This window comes from Parus major, chromosome 3 (genome assembly GCF_001522545.3).
Source record: "Parus major isolate Abel chromosome 3, Parus_major1.1, whole genome shotgun sequence".
Taxonomy (NCBI): Eukaryota; Metazoa; Chordata; class Aves; order Passeriformes; family Paridae; genus Parus; species Parus major.
The window spans coordinates 39,545,033-39,570,060 of record NC_031770.1 but is presented as its reverse complement, the minus strand read 5'-3'; the positions used below and the strand labels follow the sequence as shown (position 1 = coordinate 39,570,060).

The 25,028-nt window shown below is 38.1% G+C and overlaps 1 protein-coding gene across 1 annotated transcript; it reads right to left on the bottom strand.

Annotated features, from left to right (window-relative positions):
• Positions 1–14,087: 14,087 nt before the first annotated feature.
• On the bottom strand, positions 14,088–24,383 carry CCR6 (C-C motif chemokine receptor 6). Its single transcript, XM_015620359.3, has 4 exons — positions 23,552–24,383; positions 20,776–20,884; positions 17,759–17,831; positions 14,088–17,105 (listed from the first exon to the last, which is right to left on the bottom strand). Exons 3-4 carry the CDS (start codon positions 17,765–17,767, stop codon positions 16,020–16,022), a joined length of 1,095 nt encoding a protein of 364 aa, XP_015475845.1. The 5' UTR covers positions 17,768–17,831; positions 20,776–20,884; positions 23,552–24,383; the 3' UTR covers positions 14,088–16,019.
• Positions 24,384–25,028: the final 645 nt, after the last annotated feature.

Sequence of the window (25,028 nt, the reverse complement as noted above, 5' to 3'; positions counted from 1 at the left end):
AGCAAGATTGTTTAATTGTCTCTTGTGAAAATGACTTTATTGCATGAATGCCTTAGAGCAACAACATCAGACACAGGGTTATGATGCACTTCCCAGTCTTGCCAGAAAAGCTCCCTACCTATATACAAATGTGAAAGTCACTGACCCTTTCCTTCTGGACAGACTGGGCCACTATCAGGTGTACACAATAGGCAGATAAAAATTCAGTAATTATTTAAAGCAAACCAACCTGCTCCATGGTTTTGTATGTGGCAGCACAATGGCTCATCTCTGAGGTGGGGAGCAAAGGAGGAGTGAACATTTCCATGGTATCACTTGCATCATGAATTCCAGCCTGGTTTACACTGGAATTCAGCTTCTGAGAAAAAAAGATCAGAGTTGGTTGAATAAGATAGTTGCTTTGGATGCTGAAAACCTTGTTTGTGGTTATCTGTCGAGACATTACTCTTGCTTCAGACCACTGGCTTCTGAATGAAATGAAAGCTCTTGCTGGACTCATATTGTCAACCCAAGCTGGGTGTGAAGATGATACAACCTTCTCAGTTATACTGGAAGATGGCACCCTGCTTGTCAGATCACTGACAGTCTGCTGTGATGGATGGTCTTCCTCCTTAAAAGTGTCTGCTTGCAGGCCCTCCTTTCCAAAATCCATTCTAGGGAAGTTTGACAAAATCCACCATGAACAAATGTGCCATACTGATTTAGCAAATCATGTCGTTCATTTTCTTTCTTTATCCAAGAGAGGTTTTGTTTTAGACCAGACTGAATGCAGAGTATCTTCAGACTCCAGAAACTGTAAAACATGCATATATATTTTTATATGTTATCATATGTGTAAAAGAATATATAAATATATATATATACACATACATATAAAATACTGTTAGGATACATGCAATACAAAACCCCTGTAAAATTCTTTACATTCAGAGAAAGTGCTTCATGATCAAAGATGACTGCAGAAAGCAGATGAGCAGATGAGGATAACAGAAGAAAAAAAGGAGAAAACAGATGTTATATGGGGGAAAAAATCCCCAAACCAAAACATCACTAGAAAACTACCTGAAACATAGGAAACTATATAATTAATAGAAAACTATGTTTAAGTAGCCCAAAAGAATGTTTATTTCAAAAATATAGAATAACACTGCTATACTACTAGCTTGCATCCATTCTCCCTGAGACTGGTAAGTCTAAGACAGCTGGGAAAATACAATCTGCTTTCTCTCTTTAGGTACTTGGCTCCAGCCCTTCTGGGGCATGGGTCAGGCTTTTGTTACTTACCTTAAAAAATTGAGGTGAGGGTATTTATTTCAGCAGGTGAAGCTGGTGAGCACCCCCATCTTTATTCAAAGGTAATTAATTTCCTCTTTGGGAAATGTGGAGTCTCCAAGAACTTAATTCACTTGCAAGAAAATTATTTAATCCCTTCTTCCTACCCTAATGTAACTGGTTTGTGTAAGATGTTTACACAACCTACCAGCTTTTGTACCTGCTCTGACGGGTCCATGATGTGTAGCTAGGAAACCTCATGTTGTTTGCAAACTTAAAATCCCTTTTAGAGTCATCTACATTTCCACTGGAAACACTTTGGAAACCTACAAATCTAAACCAACAGAAGTCAACAGGGTCTGGGCAGATGCTTGTACACTAAGATAAGAACCCTACAGATTGGAACTGAAATAGGAATGAAAAATAAAATGGAAGCAGGTGTAGTGAAGACAAAAGAATGGACAGGGACAAGAGAGAAAGAATGGGCTAAGAAAACACATTTAAAGAAGAAGTAAAGCCCATGACTATATATTGTAATTCCCTTCAAAGGTTAAGAAGGAACACCAAATTCCTGAGTCTTCCTGCTTCTCTGTTGTCAAGAGGAGTATTGGTTGTGTCCTAAGACTGCACAGGATGTGACAATTTGTTTCTGCAGATTCCCACTTCAGGTCAAATTCAACTGGAGCTAAAAGTTCCAACCAGATGGCAACTTTTTTTCTGAGTGCAATTCTGTATGCAAGTTGGTTGTGATTTTGGGGGGAACTTTGGTGTTTGTTTTGTTTTGGGTATTTTTACTTATTTTAAAGTAGAAAACAGCACATGCCCAGAAAAAAAAAAACAACCCACTGAACTGTTCACAGGCTCCAAGTTCAAATGGTGAGCAGTTGCCAACTGCCAGCATAAAGGTTATGGTCTGTAATAAGGTACAAATACAAAGCCTGTTGGTGGCTTGTCCCACTGACATCACATTTTGTACCAGGTCCATGGAGACTCAATGTCCTTATCATGCCTTCTCCAAAGTATAAATGAAGGAAATAAAATCTCAAGACTAGGAATGTTGGGATCTGCAAAGAGGAAACATTTACAAAGAGCCTCTCTCAACAAATACTTCACTTTAGGCGCCTCAGGTAAGGCATTATGAAGAACTGGATTTTGTGAGCCAACTCTCTTGACATCATAGTCAAGGAAAAGGTATTCCAACCTTGGCATTGATAGGGAGGTGTCTGAGTGGTAAATGAGTATGACACTATCAGCTTTTATTCCAGCAAAAATAAAAGAAATTCCAGTAACTGTCCATCATTATTTACCTTCTTCATCCTTTTCACGTGTTTTAAGTTCAGGAAAGCAGGGGATGTATTCTTAACACATGATGTTTCATACCTAAGAAATTGTTTAGGGTGGTAACTGCTTAGGCTGGTAGCTGACTTTAGCTTGTATAAGAAAGTGAACATGAAAACTGTCTCTATGATGAGCCTTTTCAGTGTTTGCATTCTCATGGTTGCTGGTTGTCAGGGAATTACTCAATAAACAGAGGTTCTCACCTAAAGCCCTGACCCCTGCAGTTCTTCCTTGTCTGTAACTCTCAGTCAAAACCACATGAAGCCACTCCTGCTCCTGATAACACAGTAGTTCCTCAGCAAATGTGGCCAAATAAGTCAAAACTGCTCCCTGTGAGGCAGAAGTACCTTTGCACCACTACCTTGGGGCAGCCAGCAGGAGCAAGCAAGAAATAGTGGTACAAGCTGATGGTTGTTTTCTGAAGTGTCTGTGGGGAATCTCTGCTTTAACAGATGTTCTTTTTTTAATTTAAAACTTCATTTATCACAAAGAGCAACATGTTCTATCTCAGGCAGTTGCCTAATAAATATTAGACAAAGTAAATACGCAAAATACTTTACACTTTCACAGGCCTTCCACCCTGGTAATTTTAAAACATTTGATGTGTTAACTGGAAGTGTTAACCAACTTAGTATGTCTATGCATGCCTGATCTTTTAACACTGCTAAAACCTCACAAATTACCCTGGAAAAAAAAAACAAAAAACATAAATCTAATTGAAAGCCCTTACAGTTTTAATCAGGTCCCCAAAAACAGCATTAGGAAGTTAACTGCATGTACCAAGGCCTGCAGACATCAGCAGAACCTTCACAGCCAGACTTGTAGCCCTGAAAAAGAACTGCCAGTGACAGTGGCACTCAGGGGAATCCCCTTCCCATTCCTCCCTCTGAAGAACTTTTGGGAGAAGACTTTTCCTAAACCCTGAAGCAGTTGCACAAGTTTCTCCCTACTGGAGATGGCAATGAGAAGTTACGATTTGTAAATTGCTCATTTGCTTTTTAAAATCATATTATTAACAGTGAAGTAACAGCCATAAACATAAGGCATATAGATAAACAGAACAAGGAGACATAAATCAGTGGTGACAATTTTCTTTTAAGTAGCACAAAATATAAAATATTCAACAAGCATTGAAGTGCTGGACTTATCCTGCACTCACTGCATTCTCCAAAATCTGATGAATGATTTATCATTCTTCATCTTCACTGCTCTGATACCTAACAATCCAGGCACAGAGCTGGATCCTTCTGTGTTGAAAATCATAGAAACCCATAAAAAAATTACACTTTATTTTATCTGCTTGTAAAAAAGAGTTTGCAGCTGCTTCATGGGTTATTTTGTCCTTCTGTAAACATGAACATACATGGAGTGTTGCAGCAAGCCCAGAGAAGGGTCACAAAGATGATTACAGGGCTGGAGCACTTCTGCTGTGAAGGCAGACTGACAGGGATGGGGCTGTTCAGCCTGGAGAAGGTTCCCAGGGGAGGGAGACCTTACAGCAGCCTTCCAATACCTTAAAGGAGCCTGTGTGAGAGCTGGAGAAGAACAAGGGCACATAGTGATAGGACAAGGGAATTTGCCTCAAGATAAAACTGTTTAAAAGGTTTAGATTAGATATTAGGAAGAAATAATTTACTTTTAAATTGGTGAAGCACTGTGACAGGTTGCCCAGAGAAGCTATGGATGCTTCATCCTTGGAAGTGTTCAGGGCCAGGTTGGATGAAGATTTAAAAATTCTGATCTAGTGGGTAGCATCCCAGCCCCTGGCAGGAGGTTTAAAACTTTAAGGTCTCTTCCAGCCCAACCTATTCTATGATTCTATACAATATAAAACCCAAAAATAACATAAAATGGATGAAGTTTGGCATTAATTTGCATTAACTTATGTAGGCTGTGGGACATGTCTAAACTGACACATTAAAAAATACCATGCAAAAACCCAACAATCCCATTAAATATTTTCTTTTAATACTACTGAATAATTTCCAAAAATATTTAGTTAACCAACTGTTTTTACAGAGAAAAATAGAGCTATCAGTAATATCAGAACAATATCTAACAATTCACATCTCATAGTGATTTAAGCAAAAAAGCAAGACTGGTATCAACTAAACAAAATGGAGATCCTGATGGTTCCTAGAATTAAATTAATTTGGGATTTAATTATAAACATCAATTCTTTTATCATATGAGATGGACTGACAAATACATTTAGAAAATGTACTGATTGAGCATGCTTTTTAAAGTTATTAATGGGTTTGTGATATGTTTATATTTGCCTGTTTTTCATTATACTTTGAGATTCAGTCTTCTTATACAGTATGCAATTTTTTTTGATGACATAATAGAAAATCACATATTTATTTAAGGTGAGGAACACAGCCATTTATATGTATAAAGTTGTTTTTTACTCCATGTGACCAGAGTGGCTGGGGCATTTGAAAGCTGCTATTTGATAACTGATAAAATTCACTACTGTGATACTGTGATCACTGACATCAAAGAGTGGCAAGTTATTTCTAATCTATGGCCAGTTCACATGCTGTTTGTCTGAATATTTGCTACTGGAATATCCATCATGTCACTGTAGTCAAGAGGAGCAGCACTGGGGCCTTTCCTGTGCAGTGGAGTGACACTGTTCCTCACTCCTGGCTGAGAGCAGCTTGGCTGAACTTGGCCTGCTGCAACAATTTCCTGCAGAGTATGAGCACATTAACATTGGTGTTCCTAACATTTTTTTATTGTTTCTCTAAGTGGATGGCAGGTCCCCTCCTGGCAGGATGCTGCCAGCTGCTTAACTAGCAAGCTGGAGTCTTTAGAAGAAGCCACAAAGTAGAGCATAGACATATTTTTCTCTTTATTTTTTTAAATCCCTCCTTTCCACTCAGCTGCTGGCAGCATGGACATCTGTCTGCCCCAAACAGCCCATCCAAGCATGTAACAGCAGTGTGACCTCCAAATTCAACTTTATGGTACTGCCTTCTGGCTTTTTGGATGAGCAGTTTCAGGCTGATCTCCTGACCTCCCCTGGCTGCAGCAGCACAGTTTGAGGGCTTGTTCTTCCTGAATTAGTAACTTGTTGCTGTGATTTGTTTACTAGTTTTGAATGTACATGACTAACCACTTAGTAACAGTATCCACAATGCAGTGTAATAATTTAGTTGACATGAGTTACTCTCATTTCAACATGGCTCATTTACTGTCTACCATTTAGAATACTCCAGGGTGTTTGGATGACATATAATTTATCTTGGCCTCTATAAAAACTCCCATGGAGAGATTTCTGTTGTCTTGCATGCTGCCCATTCAAGTTTCACCACAGCAGAACTATTGTGAAGGCGGCAAACTTCCAAAGCAATTTGGTTTGGAACTTCTTTTTTCCTCATTTCTACACCATGCCTCCACTAAGATGTTTTAGCTACCTGTTAAAGTCAAATATGTTCAACATTCTGAAAATATCCCAAATTACATGAAGCTAAAGATCAGTCAGCATGTCCTAGTAAAGGTTTCTCTGGAAATGAGAAAGCACTCTACATTTTTTCCTATGGTGTCTTGTTAGATATATGCGGTACATTTCTCTCGCTGCCCATTTCTTATCCAAGCAAATACCAACTTTTGTCCCAGAATGTAGCAGTGGCTGAGCTGCCATATCCTCAATATCCATGAAACTAACATGGTGAGATGTTAGCAATCCTCTGGTATCCAAATACAGTCATATTCAAGAAGAAAATACAATGAGTGTTAATATAATGGGAGAAAAACTCAGTCACAAACCACATGGAGTCTACCTGCTGTACAGTTAGTCAGGGACTGTCTAGCAGAGGAAGTGATCCTAAAGTGATCTGCAAAGCAAATAAATATGAAACAGCAGGATGCTCACCACAAGATGAGTGCAATTCTTTTCAATAGTTCTTCTTAATCTCTGGCAATAAAGTTTATGTGGAATTTTCTGGGTGCGACGAGGATCAATTTACCTATTGGCCAGTGCTGCAAAAGCAGTAACTCCCTAAGACAAAACAAGCAGGCATTGTTAACTGATTATAAGCAGGGACGCTGGACCAGCTGAACCACTGTGGTCCCTTCCATCCTTACCCGTTCTGTGGCTCTGCATTATTTTAACCCCAAATAATAGTAATTAAAAAATAGTAATTAATAGTAATTAATTATTAATTCTTAAGCAGCTTAAGAATTGATTTCAAACTTCCTCCCATTATTCATTTCTATAAATTAACCCTGAACAGAAGAATTCACCAAACAGCTCCCAGCAAATGAACTGAAATGGACGTTTGATGTTTTGTCTTTCTTATTATATATTGCTGTGTCTCAGAAGAGAAATTTACAGGTAAAATGAAAAAGGGGCAGAGACTTTATTCTCTAGAGACACTACTATCTGCTATGAAGAAAAAAATTATTTCTGCTAACTGTACAACACTCTTCTATATGATGGAGAAAGCTGAAGTAACTGGTAATGTGTGATGATATAACTGGGTACGGATCCTCTGTTACACAAAGACAACTCCAGCCCACAATGAAAATAGATCTGACTTGGGAAGAAAGCAAAACATGTGACTATATTGTGCTCTGTGATATGATTCTCTTCATTCAAGCTGTAAAGAAACTTTGATTGCATCTACAAATTAATAACATCTATTCAAATTCTGACGTGCCTGTGCATCCTTTCGATGTAAAATGACAAAACCCTAAGATACTAGACATCCGACATTACACTTTCAGACACTTTGTGTGTGTTGCAACCACTAGAGGGAAATCGTGCACCGGTCTGAGTGTGCAAATAAACGAAAATCAAGCACGCAGATGATTTTTAAAAATGAAACAATGAAAATAATTTTAGGCCTAAAAGAAACGTGTGCTCTCTGAAGAAATCCTAAGGTATTCTTAGGAAAGTAGCGGTGGCTCACAACAAGTATTGATGTGATATTAGATGTGAAATTTCAAACGTTTGTACTAAAGGAACATTGCTACTTTTTTATATCTTACTGACTGGCTACTAAACTCAAAATGAACCCTGGCTTTGGGATGAGTTTGGGGCTAAAAAGCCTAAATGGTTTCAAATACAACCAAGCATCCACACTTGCATCAAGAAGACAGCAACAAAGATTTGCAGACAGTTTTTAAACTGGAGCTCTTTTCTCTTTCTGAACCAGGTGATACCACATAATTGGCTCAGTTGTGTTATACCATGGCATCCACGTTTCCATCTTAAGTGAAGCTCACCTTGAGTGAAGTTTCCAAGAAGAATGCTTTGCCTGTGCACCTACACTGGCTGTAGCAGACAACAAGAGCAATAATGTGCTCACAGTAACAAAACTGACTCTCTGCCCCTTCCCACTAACCCCTGCTTCCTTTGCAAGATGGATTTCCATGAGCACTTTTGCTTTGACAGATGGACCTTTGATTCCTAATTAGATAAAGATATTTTAAAAACTCAACCTAACAATTTTTATTATATATATTATATATTATACATTATATATTATATATATAAAATATGCACATATATAATATATAATATTTTTTACACAATGCTTATGCATTTATTATACATATTATTATAATTATATTTTTATATATATTGTATTATATATTATATTATATATTATATAATATATTATATATTATATATTATATATTATATATTATATATTATATATTATACATATGTATATATATACAATATATATAATAATTTTTACACAATGCTTATGTTTATCTGCATGAGCTTAATGAGTTTCTGCAGAGTTATATCATTACTACAATAAAACAATATTTACCTTTATGAAAATAATAATAAAAAAAAAACAGAGAAAGTGAACAGGAATTAAATCCTCTAGTTCAAGCAATAAAGCCATCTTAAAACCATGATGTTCATCTCTTTCTTCAGTCACATGTTTTAAAGTCGAATTACAAATCAATATATATTTATAGAAAACCTGAGAGAGATGAAAATTGCTTAGAGAGCACAACAGCAATTAGAAATAATTTTTAATGAATGCTGCCTCATGCAACCTAAGACAAGAACAAGAGGTTAATGAAAACAAAGAAGAAAATGTTTCCTGCATTGACAAGTCTGTTAAAAACCCTGTTTTTACGAAAATCCCAGAGCACACAGTATTTTCAATAACAAACACTGTGCTCATGCCAAATTAACTCCACCGTAAAAAGTACACTGGGTTCTTCGATCTCGGTTTTCACTATTAGTATGTCTGCTGATACTGTTCTTTCTTACAAGCAGTTGTTTTTGAAATGTAAACCAAACATATACATCTACTGGTCTAAAAATACCATAGACTGCAAATAGACATACACTATTTTTACCAGTGTTGTTATGAGCTGTGTTATGAATCTGGTTTGAATCTGAATTAGAAAAATAAATAAAAAGTTATCATAATTTTCTATTATAATCCTGTGAGAAAGATTATTAAAATACAATATGATTCACCTAAAATACATTAAACAGACACTATTAACTTTCATAAATAAGTCTCTCTTAGAAATCAAACTATCAACCATAAATACACATCATTCATGCATTCTACTCAACAGCACATTTTCTGTATCTTATTATTATTTTTTCTCTTCCATTCTCTATTTCTGTAATTGAATATAGTACCTAGAAATTGTTCTTATAAAAACATTCTTGATACTAGCAAAAAAAAATGAAAATTATATGGACTAGAAGTAAAACTTGGTCTGATACCTACAAGAAATTCATAGGTTTAAATCTGTTAGCAAAAAGATGAGCAAAGAAAATCAAGAACAGCAATTAGAGTTCCAGTAGTAACTACTTTAATGACTCCTTATTTCTGTAAAAGTTTTTCAGAAATGGGACCATAAATCACAATAAAAACAGTATCTGGATGATCTAATCCAGGAAAAGAAACAAACAAATGAAAAAATCACCAACTTTCTGGTAATTAGGTAACTTTTTACTTTATCATTCCTAACCCCTAGATTGGACTAAGCACAAGTTCTTCAGAAATAATACTGTGTTTTGTCCTGAGGCATCACAGATGTCTGTGGCTGGCATAAATCCAGAACACGTATTTTCTATTTTGAAAAAAACTTTTGTTTCAGTGTTCAGCCACTGCTTCTTGTGGAAGAAGCTGTTGTTCTCTACTTCCCCTAATCCCCAGTGAATCACAAATTTATAATTTAATTCCAGTTGTTACAGAATAAATAAATTAAGTACATATTATACCTATTATTACATCAATTTGTATTGACTAAAATAAATGTCTGGGAATGATAAAGCTACACTAAAATAAATGTCTGGGAATGATAAAGCTACACTAAAATGAAATAAGAGCTTCAAACACTTGGTAGAAGAATATTAATTTGACTTGTTCAGCTGAGCCTAATATATATATAGGCCAAATTGATAATGCAGTAATTCAATACATGTTTCTAACAAAAAGGCAGTAAGTGAAAGATGAAGATTTCATTAGAAATATGAATGGTGCATCAGTATTTCAGTACAGCTGGGTTACATGATACCATCAATTCAAAGAAAACTGGCTATAGATATCAACTAGAAATCTGTACAGGCAATGAGTTTTTCAGTTTGTGGGGAAAGCTGCCCTGGTTTGGTGGATAAGAATTGTTACCTTCAAAATAGCTTTTTAATTACTAGGTTTAATTTTCTAGAGTAAATAAAACATAGATGCTTTTCGACTCAGGTTAGGCAATGGAGTTCATTCAACCAAAAATGAAGAAATTGTTTTAAGGAACTCATCATAAAAGGAACTGAACTATACTCCAAGTGGTCAAGAGAACAACACTCTGAACAGTGGTTATATCACTACCACCAGGTCTTGTGTCATTCATCCACAGTAGAGGAGGGGTCATTTCATTTCCTCTTCAGCCTGAAGGACATGCAGAAGATAACTGAGATCTACTGGTGTAGAAAAATTTGAGGGCAAAATTTTCACCTTTTTTTTTTTTTTTTTTTTAGCTGTACTTTGCATAGATTGTTTCAAAGAAGTTATGAGCCCTTCACTCACAGGGGGTGATGGAGGATTGGTACCCCCTGCCATAGGAGGCAGCTGGAGGGCATACCCTGGTTACTTGGCAGCAGCAGAAAAAGTAGGTTAGGAACCACTTTCAGTGGTTTTGTGAAATCATTTCCTTGGCATTTGTCATAGTATCTGAAAACAAAACAGAAATGTCAAAATATTTTAGGTGCTTCATGAGACAAAATGTTTTGATGATTTGAAACTGTTATCATTTTCACTTAATCTGAAACTCTTTGTTCAATCGTGTTCAAATTTTTAAAGCTTCAACTACCATCTCTTGTGTAGCAAGAAATTTTCCCCAGAATTTCCATGATTATAAATAACAAGATTGCCCTACAAAGATCCAAAGCAGAGTTATATCTGTTATGTACTTAACCATCATTAATAACCTTCCATAGCAAGATGTTCTTGTCCTGGGTGCTTTTTCAAATTTCCCTTCAGTTTCCACTCATCATCACCAAGTGCTATCTACCTTGGTGTATAATTTTCATTTTCTTTCCTTTGCCTTCCCTTGCTAGAAGCAAGGCAGAGATGGTTTTGATCTTATCTGTCCACTTTAACTCTCTTGCAGGCTCATCATCTTAGAGTGATCACTCTTCTAAGAAATGCAATATATAAATAGAAGAGACACTGCATGAAATTTAATTTTCACCCCGTAAAGAAAGCTGTCGTTTATTGTGGGGAGAAGAATAATAAATCAGGTCCATTTTCATGATCACAGATATCAGAAAACAGAATTAGCTTTAGACTGTGTTCACTGAGGTATTATGCCTTTATTTAGCGGTGTGCACTGATGACCTACGTCCTTCTGAACTGCTAGAGCAGGAAGCATCAAGCAGGGCCAGCATGGACCCACCTAAAGCAGAATGGAACGTGCTGATCAGAGAGACCTTGTATGTGCAGCCAATACCACAACCCAGCCCCAGTCCCCAGCTGGAGGCAGATATGAATCGACTTCTCGAACCTTATCAGCCACATCTTCTCTGTGTAAGACATGATGCAACACTGCATATGTCCTTCTCTCTTTTAATGTGGTGGGAAACAAGAACTTGTGTAAACCCAATTCTTACCTTTCCAAAAATCCCAGATTAAATACCTGGAACAAAAAAGAAAATCTTACCATATGTTTGTCATACACAGCTATCACAATAGGGAGAAAATCATAATAAAATGCAGGATGCATAGTAAGCTTTGAAATGTTGCTCCATAAGCATTAAAGGGAACACCAAGTTCCCAGGCTCCTCTAAATCTGTGCTCTTTTCATGCTCTGAGCTACCAATATTAGCCCCAACTCATGAGTTGGTTCTGCTGGCATGGCCACCAGAGGAATGATGGAATATCTGAGGGCCCATCAGCTACATCCACTGGCCAGCCTGCCACTATGGTCATCTCTTTCTGCATATTGAGCAGAATAATCCTTCTTTTCCACTGTTTTTGCTCTGACCTGGTCTTCCTCTTTTACCTTATGGTAGATTTCACAAAAAGTGTCAAGAAGATATTACATCTAAATTAAATTCCTATCTACCCACCCTTCCATCCTGTAGTTACCCTCAAAGTGTGTGTAAGAAAGCCAGCATCCCACTGGCTGGAGCTGTGGTTTTCCCTGCACAGCAGCACCTTAGGAGATGTATTGGGTTTGTGTGGTCATGTTTGTGGTCATGTGGGGGAGCTCTAAGGGTGGCTACTCTGAGGAACTGCTAGAAACTTCTCCCACTTCCAACAGAGCCAAGGTCAGCCAGCTCCTCCAAGATGGACCCACTTTAGCCAAGCTGAGCCCATCATGATCACAATGTTAAATAGGAAAAAAACAGTTATTGGTACAAAAGTAATTGCAGACAGAGAAGACAGGAGTGAGAATATGTGAAAGAACCAACACTGCAGACACCAAGGCCAGCAAAGAAAGAGGGGGAGAAGGCGCTCCAGGCGCCAGAGAAGAGATACACTTGAAGCTCATTATGAAGACCGTGGTGAGGCAGGCTGTCTCCCTGCAGCCTTCAGAGTTCCACAGGGGCTCAGAGATCCACCTGCAGACCTTGGAAGAGTCCCACATGAGAACAGCTGGATGCTTGAAAAAAAGTTGTGACTTTGTGGCTCTGTGGGAAGCCCACACTGGAGCAGGCTCCTGTCAGGACCTGTGGCCCTGGGGAGAGAGGAGCCCATGTTACCAAGTTTCTTGGCAGGACTTGTGACCTCAGAGGGAAACTATGCTGGAGCAGCCTTTTATTGAAGAACTGTAAGCCATAGAAAAGGACCCAAGCTGGAGCAGTTTGTGAAGAACTGCAGCCCATGGAAAGTACTCATGCTGAGGGAATTAGTGGAAGACTGTCTTCTGTGTGAGGGGCTCCAGGCTAGGGTAGGGGAAGGGCTCCTCTTCTTGAGGAGGAAGTGGTGGCAGAAACATCATGTGATGAACTGACTTTAACCCCCATTCCCATAACTCCCTGCTAGCTGTGGGGAGGAGGTAAAGAATCAGGAACAAAGTTATGTCTGTGGGGGGGGAAGGTAATTTTAAGATCTGTTTTATTTTTCATTATCTTGCTCTGATTTTGACTGTTAAATCCAATTAATTTATACAAATACCATGATAGCAATCAGTGAGTGATCTCTCCCTTCTCTTATATTAACTCATGAGCCTTACATTACATTTTCTCTACCCTGTCCAGTTGAGAAGGGGAGTAGAGAGAGAGGCTTTGCTGGATGCTTAGCAGCTAGACATGTTAAACCATCACAGGAATCCACCCCCATCTTTCCTAGGGACAGAGCACTCATTCGTAGCAATCAATTTTGGCTGCACCTCAAGCAAGACTTTTGGCAAGGCTTTGGCACCAGCGCAATTCGTACACCAGGTGCTGTTTTAGTCTTATATGTGTACTATATTCCTCTTCCCTCTGCAGGACTTCTCTCCCATATGCATTTGGGAGCAGCTGGGTACATTTTCTACACTCCAATGTCATTTCCAGTGAGCACTTTAACCTCACAAAATCCAGCAGCCAAGAAGCTGTGCTGTTCCTGCCTGAGGCAGCTGTCCCACGCCACCACTTCCAGCTTGCCTGTGCCCCTCACGGTTATGAGGGGGTGGTGACCTGCGAGACCCCAGCCTGACCCCTCTCTCTGGGGAAGGCCCAGCTCTGCAGGACCCTGCTTTGCTCACTTTCTCTGCCCTCACCCCTGATGTAGGATGCTCTTTTGTCTCTCTATTAGGAATGGCGAGAAGAACGACACAGACTCTCTAGGGAGTCGATCTGGAGAATTTCTCTCGGTTTATTATTTCAGGTCTTTTTTATAGACCGATACGTGAAAAGTACAGAAAAGAAACTCTTATTGGTTAGTAAACTAACACATCACCATCATTGGTCAGTGGGGCTCACCACCCCTCGACCTTCTCTTGCCAGAAAACAAGGAACAGACAAACAGCATCTGCAATGCTGTTTTCTGTCTCTGAGGATTGTTTTAATTCCTCCACATGATTTCTCAGGCCACTTTCTCGGGCAAGACTGAGAAAGCTATGCGGCCTGCAATTTCCACAGGCACCTTGCTCCCTGCTTCAGAGTTAGCATCCATACTCTTTCAGCCAGGAACCACTTCATGAAGGCTATGGCACACTGTCCCTGCCCTCTCCCAGGGTCTGTCAGCAAGTCACCGCTGGTGGGACAGTGCCAGTGCCAGTGCCAGTGCCCAGTCAGTGACTGTCCCTCGCTCTGCTGGGGCAGTGTTTGGGTTCTCCAGCGGCTGAAGGCCAATGCAGGCATGGCAGTGGGGTTACAGGAGGTGGGGGATAAACTTTGTAGCCTTGGGAGGTTGTGCCCAAGAGCTGCTGCAGCTGTTTCAGCTCTGAACTCTAAACTTCCCACCCTGGGGCACGCTCCCTCAGGGAGCCCCCGATGGACAGACTGTTCAAACATGACAGATTTTGCACGGTGTAAGAGGATGTTTTATGGCAACACATGTAGAAGGGAACTCTTAGATATGAGGGGATATTTTCCTTACATTTTTTATTTGCTGAATTCTCTTCCAGAAAATCATCATTGCTATGTACAGCAAATGCATGCATCTGTATTTACACATTTTTCTATCATAGTCTCACAAAATTGCAATTCAGTTATGATAAATATATGCAATCTTTATCATATGTGGCACTGATATTTAAAAACCTGACACTGCAGTAGAAACAAGGATGGATTGTACCAACCAAGGCAGCACTAGTTTCATGTGCCATATTAATGCATTCCTCAAGGGATCTACAGATCCTGCTTCTGTCTATCTCATTGTCCCACTGTGACTGCAACAGTGGTAAAGCTCACTCAATGAGCAAAATATCCACCAAGGATTTGCTGAAGAGTAAAGGCTGGGTAAAACTAATTGCATTTATTTTAAATATTCCTATATGTATAGTGAGTCAAATACTGACTCAGTAAAAATTCTGGCTGAATTAAGTCAGATTCTGCTCTGTTTTAGATAATAACTTCTAACTAATTTCTGAAACTACATATATGCATATTTGAGCTGGTAAATACATTCCTAAGGAATCTTTGCTAGCAGCAGCTAAATGCAAAGAAATGCTTCATATTTTATCACTAATCACATTCCAACAAATAGTGCTGGAATAATTGCAGTTTCATACAGTTAGTTGCCTTTTAAAAAGTAGAGTGTGAATTTCAGCTAGAAAGACAACTTTTCACAAACATTCATCAGATTATCAGCTTTGTTGGATTCCAGCATCTGAACCCTGTGCCAAACAAAGAGAAGAAACTCTCTAACAAAGCTTCATTCTCTGTTCAGAATAGCACTGGGCAAAGATTTACAAGACCAAGCACTGCAGCCCAGCTATGTCAGCAGTCCTGAGCCTCTTTTGTCATTTCACAGTCTGTGAAATTTCTTGTCGTGCTTTGCTCAAAATGCCATCTCTTTGGGTTAGTACTGTCACAGCATGACCTGTCTGCAATATAAGCACAGTGGAGAGCTACACTTCACTAGGATTTCCAGGTAGAAGAAATTAACAGAAACAAAATAAATGTAAGAAAGAGCCTAGACATAACCTTTACTTATTATTTTGGGGATATTTCAGTGTTGTAGGACAGATGAAATGCGATTTTTTCCTTGCACAATGACAAGGGTTCCTCTGAAAATTTCAATTTCTTTGTAATTCCAAGAGAATGTACTTTAGAAGTGCATTAAGAAAAGTGAATAAGGCTTTAGCTTTACACAGGACAGTATTATTCCTTTGTCTTAATTAGTTTCCTGAAAAGAGCTGTAGATCATTGGATCCCTTTAGAGACACAGAGGAGCTCAGAAACTTGCTGTCACATGGCACAGTGACATTAGTTTGGGTGACCCAGTGAAAAGAGCCCTTCAGTACTAATGTTGCTCAAATTGTATTTATATAGTAAAAGATGATCCATTGTCAGTCAGAATTTCACTAGTCTGTCTGGAATGGTAAGTATCAGAGTTTGTCCTTAAACTACGTTTATTGTCTTTCTTGTCTCTCTTGCACCATAGGTCCTTCATCAGCTTCACAAAATAACTTCTGAACTTCACACCAATAAATGCATAGAGCACAGGGTTCACACAACAGTGTAAAAATGCTATGGCTTCAGTGGTGTATTTTGCATAAGCCATTATCTTGTCACTGTCACAAGATTTGTCAATCTTGCCCATGTTGACAGCTGTTATGAGAAGTACAATGTTATAAGGTACCTGGCAAACTAGGAAAACAGCTACAATTAATACAATTACACGGATTGCTTTGTTTCTTTTGGAATTCTGAGCTTGTTGTAAGGATTTGACAATGAAGGTGTAGCAAAAAATCATGAATATGAAAGGTATAAAAAATCCAAATGAAACTTGTAGCCACAGCAGCAGCGATTTCAGCGTCATGCTTTCAGACATTCCGTCAAATCTGTGATCACAAATCTCTTTGGTTTCATTGATGGAGAAGCTGTAACTTTCACTGTACAGAAAAGAGGAACTGGAGATTAAAATTGATGATATCCACACAGCCAAACAAATGAGTTTACTATGTGCCAGAGTCCTTGCCCTGAGTTTAAAAGACTTTGTTGCCTGTACGATAGCAATGTACCGGTCCACGCTGATAAAGGCCAAAAGCAGCATGCCACAGCTGAAGTTGATTGCATAGATACCTCTAGTCATTTTGCAAATGAAGTCACCAAAAATCCATTCGTCAGCTGCATAATTCACTGCCCACAGTGGAAGAGTAAGAACAAACAGTATGTCTGCTATGGCCATGTTGAAGAGGTACACATCCGTCATGGACTTGGTTCTTTCGTATAAAGCGAAGGTCATCACCACAAAGATGTTACCCAAGAGGCCGATGATACAAATCAATGAATATGCAACTGGCAGAAATGCTCTTGTGAAGTTCCTGACCTCCAGCTTAGAACAAGGTTGCATGATTAGAGAAGCATAGTCTGAATAATAGGGGTAATCTGTGGAACAAGGGTCTGTCTGTAGGAAAGGAGAACACGAGTTAACACACAGATGTTAATCTTTAATCCTTGTGTAGTAGAAACGTGATAGATAACTGACCTCACATTCCAATTACAAATGCATTTAACACTACAGACCAGGCTTGTGTGAACTATCTAGGAAATTTCATAAATTCATACTTACAATATGAACATGGAAATAATCCTTTTGCATGTCCCAGGGGCCTTCATATTTAAGTGCATTATGCAGAAAGTACAAGTCTGCTGTCACAGAAGACTCTGTGGTGTAAATATCTGAATCTGAATTAGGGGTCTAGTCTTTCTTTACCATCACACAAGGCAAACAGACCTTTCTAGCATGTTATGCATTTCATACTAATGTAGCTTGACTAAATCAAGCCCAAAAATGATTTCTTCTCTCTACTCAGAAAGACAGACAATCTATGACAGCTAGCCTGAGACACATTTACCTGGACTATAAACACCAAATCTATAGCAAAAGTTCGATAAACAGTGTGTTTTGATTGAACTCTACTGTCAGAAACATCTCTTCAGATTTTCACTCCTGAAATTATGGCATTTGGATCTGCAGCCTCAAGGAACTGGGTCTTACAGAGTCATTGCTTTATTGATATACAAATATATATCAACTTATATCAATTTGATACTTACAAAATTCATTTTGGCAGTACACTTCTCAGAAAAATATGTTCAGAAAGACCTCAAAATACTTTCCCAAGTATTTCTGAAAAGAAAATAAAGTTGATTGGATCAGGATACCAGCACAATAAGTGTGAACAAGTAGAAAAACAAAACTGGAAATAAAACCTACTCAGAACAGAATGTCATCACTGGACCAAGTTAAAAAATCACACATCTCTACAAAATATGCAGCTGTAGAAACTGAATGGTTTTTATCAGTATTATTAAGAGCACAGTCTTATATATTGAATGCTTATTTATAGGTTAATAAATGATATATGAGAATATGTGACTGCTACTTCACATTGAATTTGCACCACAAAAAAATATAATAAATTAAATTTTAGTTTGAGAACTTCTGTATGACAATGGCAATCTGTGTATTGAGGGAAATACAGAAAAAATAATAGCATACTTCATAACAGTAATGCAACAATTTACCCTTTTTTCCCACTCTGACACTTTATAAGTGTCTCAGCACTTTCAACATGATATTATTTATCCTTTTATATTACACTAGTGAGGTAATTGAAGAGCAACAGAATAAGAGCTTCTTATAGTGCAAAGGATAGTACACCATATATAAGCAGACTGAGCACGGGTGTTTTGGTCAGTGCACAGATTTACAGTGCAGCATTCAGTGTGCACTTCAAACAGCACCCCAAAAAAAAAAAATTTCTTTCTTTATCATTGTGATACCTAACTGTTTTACAAATTTACAAATCTTACTTAATTTTCACAACACCCTGTGGTGAAGAAGTATTATCACCTTATTTAGAAGGGAAAATCTGAGTCATTAGAGTGAAGTATCCACTTAAGATGCTCAGTTTGAGACAGATAGCTCAACAACACTTCTAAGAGTACTTAAAATGGTGAAGGACTTCAGCTAAGTAAAGGATTAAATCCATTGACTACTTGCATCCATAGGATCCAAGGATCAGACTTCTGCCAAACAGATCATGGGTTCTAAAGTCACAGAAAAACAAAATGGGGAACATGCCATTGATGGCCACATGTGGGAAGCTGGTCTTAAATAACTTGTTCCACCTCACACAGGAGTCCATGGGCAGGAGTTTTAATTCCTCAGCATTCCTGTGCATGAGTTCAGTCCTTCCCTTCTTCCCATTAGAAAGAGAACTGTACCTATCACCAAGGCAGTAATATCAGGGACAGGATGACACGAGGTCCCATATTTGTCAAGGCTGGGAAGGGTAGATTTGTCTAGAGTTTGTCTGCTTTTTGCTAGTCATGCTACTAATTGGGAAGAGCACATGAGTCAGCTTTAATTCTACAAAACCAAAACTTTCTTGTTTGGGAATTACCTAATGTTGAAAACAAGAGAGAGAGAATTTGTAAAAGTGGGGCAGATGAAGTCCAGATATAATGGGGAAAGTGGGGGAGGGAAAGGACAGAACATAATGAGGATGACTCATGTGGGTATGCTGGCTCATGGCAGAGGGCTGCAGCTGGGTAAAGACCTGAACTAGATGATGTTGCTAAGGCATCACAGTTTATCTGGATTTCCTGCCCTTTAAACAAACCTTTAACTATCTCTCCAGTTTCTTCTGCTGGCTTTTCAAAACTGATTTTTAGAAGCTGCAGGAATATGATAGCCTGAAAGTGCTTGAAGCAAATTTCAAACAATATAAAGGTATCTCTCAGAAGTGCAGAGATGTATAGGGCAAGGAGGTGAGTTATGCAATTAACCTGGGGCTGTAGTCCCCTAGCCCATCTTTGCACAATTTTAGTCACTGTCTGCTGCTTTACACTTTCTGATCTGATCCAGCCACACACTCACGACCTTGCTTGGTGTTTCTGTTAGCCTTTGCACTTGGCTGCAGCCACAGTAACTCTACAGTTGGGGGTACCTGTCTAGGTTAGTATTTTAGAAACTGTTATTTTATTGTTGAAAGAAAAATACCATTCTAGGTGTTGGCCCTTCAGGTCTTTTTAAGACTTTCATGGTTAAAATATACTGAGAGGGTCTGACAGCCTAGGGAGCCGTGGGTATTTTCTACAGCCTGCAGGGAGGGCTAAGAAGGGAAATCTTGTCAGATAAGCACTAAGAAAAGGCTCTTTGCAGAAGAGTTCAGCAGAGACCGCATGGGGAACAACAACTACTCTTCACAGGAGAGATGCATATTCTCCCTGATCCTACAGGAATTCAAAAAACCACCACCAGTCACACACTTATTCACAAAATTACTTCGACTGTCCAGCAGAAGCTTCTGTAGCAAAAGACCCAAAAACTGAAATCAGAATTTCAGACATCAGATTTAGACCTGATTTAAATCTCTTGAGCTGACTTCCTTTTCTGATTTTAAAACAGCATTCACAGAAGTTATTAAAAAGATGTGTTGGCTGCTGAGGAAGTTGAATCAGAGCTCGTATAAACACAATTTCCTTTTTGATTTAAATCTTTCTAACAGTGTTTCAGTAGGCACATTTATAATTTATAACCTGCACATTTACATCTTTTTTATGTATTAGGTAAATATAAAAACTAATTTTCATATCTATCTATATCTAAATCTATCTATCCATCTCTCTCTATATATAAGGTGGTGTGTCCTAACATTTGTTATGTACTAAATATGGGTAGTACATATCTGTGCATGTGCACTCAAAAACATCTATGTTCTGAATATTAAATATATAAGCCTTGAAGTATTTGAGCTTAGCATTTTTCCACTTTATCCATATCATCACATTTCTTTTCACTATGAAAGCAGTGTGTGAGCACTCAAAGGTAAGACTAAACCACAATCTTAAGAAAAAATATACTATTTGAATAATACAAAGAAAAGACAATGAATAAAGACAGACCTGAGGAAAAAGACAGAATTCTATGAAGAAAAAATTCAGTCACTAAGTACTTTTAAGAATAGTCTACCCTTGTAAATAGAATCCCACTTACATGTTCAGTTTAATACATTTGCCACACATGTACACGGATTACAGATTATCTGTTTTATTTTAGTACTTACCCAATCTGAAAATCGTCTGAAGGCCAGGTGAAAGAGGATGTGTGATTCTTTTAAAGTCTGTTCTGGCTGCCTCAAGCACATTTACTATCAGCCTCAACAAAAGTACACTCTAATTTAGAAAACAAGAAATAACAGCATTAGTTAAAGGTACAGAGTTAAATTGAAATAACCACCACTTCCCTCTCACAAACAACAGAAATAGCCTGTTTTTTATGTAAAGGAAAATGTTGCTGTGCTGAAAACATACAAGCTGGAGGCAAATATTTTATTAATTTACTAATTACTCTACCTATGCAATGATATTATTTTTAAAATAATCAAGCTAGAATCAGAATCATAATAAGCAGGGTGTTAATTGCCACTGTGCTCTGAACATGTCCTGAATGATGACCTGATTTTGCAAAGGGTGCACTTAATGTCATGCAGATAAGTAGTTTCGACATCAATCATTTAAATCAACAAGACTGCTTATAGTAAAACTGTGAAATGAGACAAGTAATAATTACCAAACTAATTAGCAGGTGTTTTAGAAGAAAAAACAATAGTAATCTGTTATATGTCAAGGTGCACACAACCCAAATATTTGTCAAGGTGTGCCAACACAAAATGTGTAAATGCAAGTAAATAAGTAAAATGTGGTTGTATTTGGCTGTTTGGCACAAACATTTGCTGTTCATATTCATGCTGGTCAGGTCTGTTGCTAAAGTTAGTTAGAACTAGACATGGAATAATTTAATTTCAGGATTCCTGAATTTTAAAACTTAGAAAGGTTTCTTTTCCAGACCTTGGTTCTGAACACAACCTAGATGGTTGAATTAACAGGAAAGGGTGAAAAAAAACCCAAAACCTGTTAAACCCCCCTCTTTGAACTCCTTATTTATTTTAGAAATTGTCTTTGGTGTCTTATTAGAGATGCCACATGGCATAAATACTTGTAAGATTCTGATATGATTAAATTAATAGAGCACTGGACCTAAAGAAATGAAGGATGACAGATGTTCAGCTCACTCACCTTTTTTTCTAAACTGAGTATATCACAGTAGCAGTGGCTCCCTACCATTTTAAGGTTTTGGGCTTCTTCCCACTGACCACACCCAGTAAATGGAACAAAAACTCTGCCTGGTGTCAAAAAGGAGAACTGGTAGATTTAAAGCACCATGTTGTAATGGATCATAATCATCTAAGCAGACACGTCATTTTCTCAAAGGCTCATTTTCCCAGTGTCCAATACTGCAACTATAACCAAACACATGTGAAGGGAATAACACAGAGCTACCTGAAAGCCCTGAAATGAGAGTCTTGTTTTACCTAAAGGTGCATGCAGATGTGGTGAAAGCATGTTTTGATTGTTACTGCTGAACAGTAATCTTCACTGTTTGGTACATACAAAGCAGAAAAGTGTGAAATCTATCTGTGACTTAAATAACTTTAGCAGGGTCGCTATAAGATTGATTTTGCCCCCTTATAGCTGTTTGGACTAAACCACTCCCTGTCATCACAGATCTGGAGCATGTTGTGACTAAATCCATCACAAAATTAAGCACGTGAAAATAGTTTTATAAAGTCCAGTAGCATGGAGGAAAGAAGATGTTTAAGTTTCAGTGCAGAGACAAGGAAGTAAAGACAGAAGTCCTTGTGAATCTTTCGAGACATCCTTAATCAAAATAGTGAAGTACTCTTGACTCTATTATTTATAATTTAATAATTCATAACGATTTCCATAATTAAAACTTCACAGGTTTTCAGGCCATCCTTTGAACCTTTGCTAAAAGGGGCTTTGACTTTTCTTTTAACTACATTCTTGTGCTGGTTTGCTAACTCATTATTTGCATGTCAAATTGTAATAATGTAAATCATCTAATTAAATACAGATGAGTCCTGGAAGGTAGTTTCTGAGGTTTCTCAGAAAGAAAACACAAGCTTCATTTTGAAGTCTCCTGTCCCTCAAGTGCTGCAAGGCACAGTACATTTACTCCTGATAAGCTCCTTGTAGTAACATAGCTACTTATAACAGCCTCGATCCTGTTTACAGAGAACTCCCTTTCTGTAAGCACTGTCTGAAGAAAACCACTGGTTCCTGTTCACAGTCTCAGACAGTTTGAAACAAGGGCTCAAACCTTGTTAAAAGCAGCAAATTCAGAGCAGGGACACATTCCATTGGTAATGGAATTTGCTGATATGTCATTGTGGAATATTTCACTGAAGCATTTCTAGTGCTTCTTTCCCATAACTTTGGGAGTGAAGAGATGGATTTGTGTCGTGCAAAGCAAATTTCATTACGCAAAAACAAATGTAACACATGCAGTCAAGTAACCAGCAAATGATGAGTAACAGAAGTAGAAAATCCCCCTCCATTACAAAACCATTTGTGACTTCAAATCTCCAGTATGATTGTCTGTGATGATTGTAATACATATTCAGACAAGCACTTCTAGTAACAGCTTCCAACATCTCTCAGGCAGCAACTTACCTTTGGAATACCAAGATTAGCCTGTGATGAAGCTGAATATTATCAACATATTTTCATGGAATGAGATTTATCAAAATACAGATCAGATTTTTAATGGTTAATTAAAAGATAAATCAGAGCTTTAGCTGATCCTTTACAAAAGCTATTGCTCACCTTTTTCCATAATGAGGTGCTTTCTAATTTAAAGACATCTTGTGATTTTAGTCTGTAATATATTCAATAGCACAAATAACAATCTTTCAGAAGGTGAAGAATTCACCATTTGGTGAATTCCAAAGTTACCACAAGGTACCTAGTCCAACTTACCTTTCCAACAGAGTTTCTTTCAATCAGTCATCCTTTACAGGCTCTTTGTGCTTCACCTTCACACTGTGGCAAGTGGAAAGAGTTCGTTCTTTTTAGCACAACTCTGTCAATCTGTGTGTTAGCTAATTTTGGTTCATATGTTAGAGCTCTGAAAGGAAATCTGCTCTTGCTTAGCTAATATGGTAACTGTGGTTTTTCAAATCTCACCACATGTTAGTTTTCTGCCACCATTAATTAAGGAAATAAAAAATTTAAAGATAAGGAAAGCAAAGCCATTGCCCGAGTTGTTCCAGAATCCACTTGTTTCTTCTGAAATGACACAATATGCCACCATTTTTAATTCTAAAAGAAAGGTACCATGCACTCCTATGTTCTTCCAACCTGATTTCATGTTCCGTCAGTTAAATTTAGACCAGTCTAATCTAATTCAAAAAGCCTAGCCATCAGCTGAAGTTCTAGTCTCTTCATCATCCTTTTGGACTATAAATTGTAAATTATGTATTTATATTCAAGTTGTTTATGGTACCTATTTAATTTTCTCATCACAATCATCCAACATTTTAAATAGGTATTTTTTTCTCATCAATTCCATCAAAATTTCCTTCTTTTGTTTGCATCTAGCTTTTTACTTCTTGTCAAACATTTTTGCAGGTTTTGGTATTTCTGTATTTAGTTTTTTGTTCTCCCTATTTCTTCCTCTTTCTTTGTTCAGCTTTTCTAGATTTCTCTTATTCCCATCTCTTGTTGTCTTTATAATTTCTCTTCAGCATTACATTTTGCAATACTCCTCTCACTTACTTCCCCTTTGATCATTTTTGTTCCCATTTTACCTCGGTCCTATCTGCTTCCATTATCCCCTTGCCAGATGCAGCCCTCCTCTCACATTATGAGGTGTCAGTGACGGAGATCCACCCCACACTGACCAGCACCCATCAATGTTTTTATCACTTGGTCACCTCTGTCAAACCAGTCAGGGAAGACAGAGCCCTCCTAAAGGCCTTCTCCAGGTTTCTTTTCTCCCACAGGAGCAAACAAGGCTCAGAGATTAAGTGGGTAGCAGTTAAAAACAGAGCCCTTGGGAAGGAGCCTGCACAGTCAGTGCTTAGGGCTCACCTCCAGCCCAAGGCATGACTGTGTTTGTAAGGTGTGTCAATCTATCACTTTTCTTCCACCAATACACTCAATATTTATCTTGAAAATGAAGTGAGGCTGCAAAAAAACCAGCCTGATGGGAAACTGTTTGATGGTCATGGTAAAGCTTCAGATGTGATTTCTTGTCAGACTAAACATGGAATTTCTGAAGGAGGAGCACAGTCATACTCAGAGCACTCCTCTGCCTCACTGCAGCATCACTTCTTAGAACCAGCTGAGCTCATAGCAGGCCTGAGTTACAGAAAAAAGCATGAAGAGCAGTAAGTGTATCCTCCTGTTGATAATCATTGACTTCAGAGAATCTGGTTAAACAGATTTTATTCTA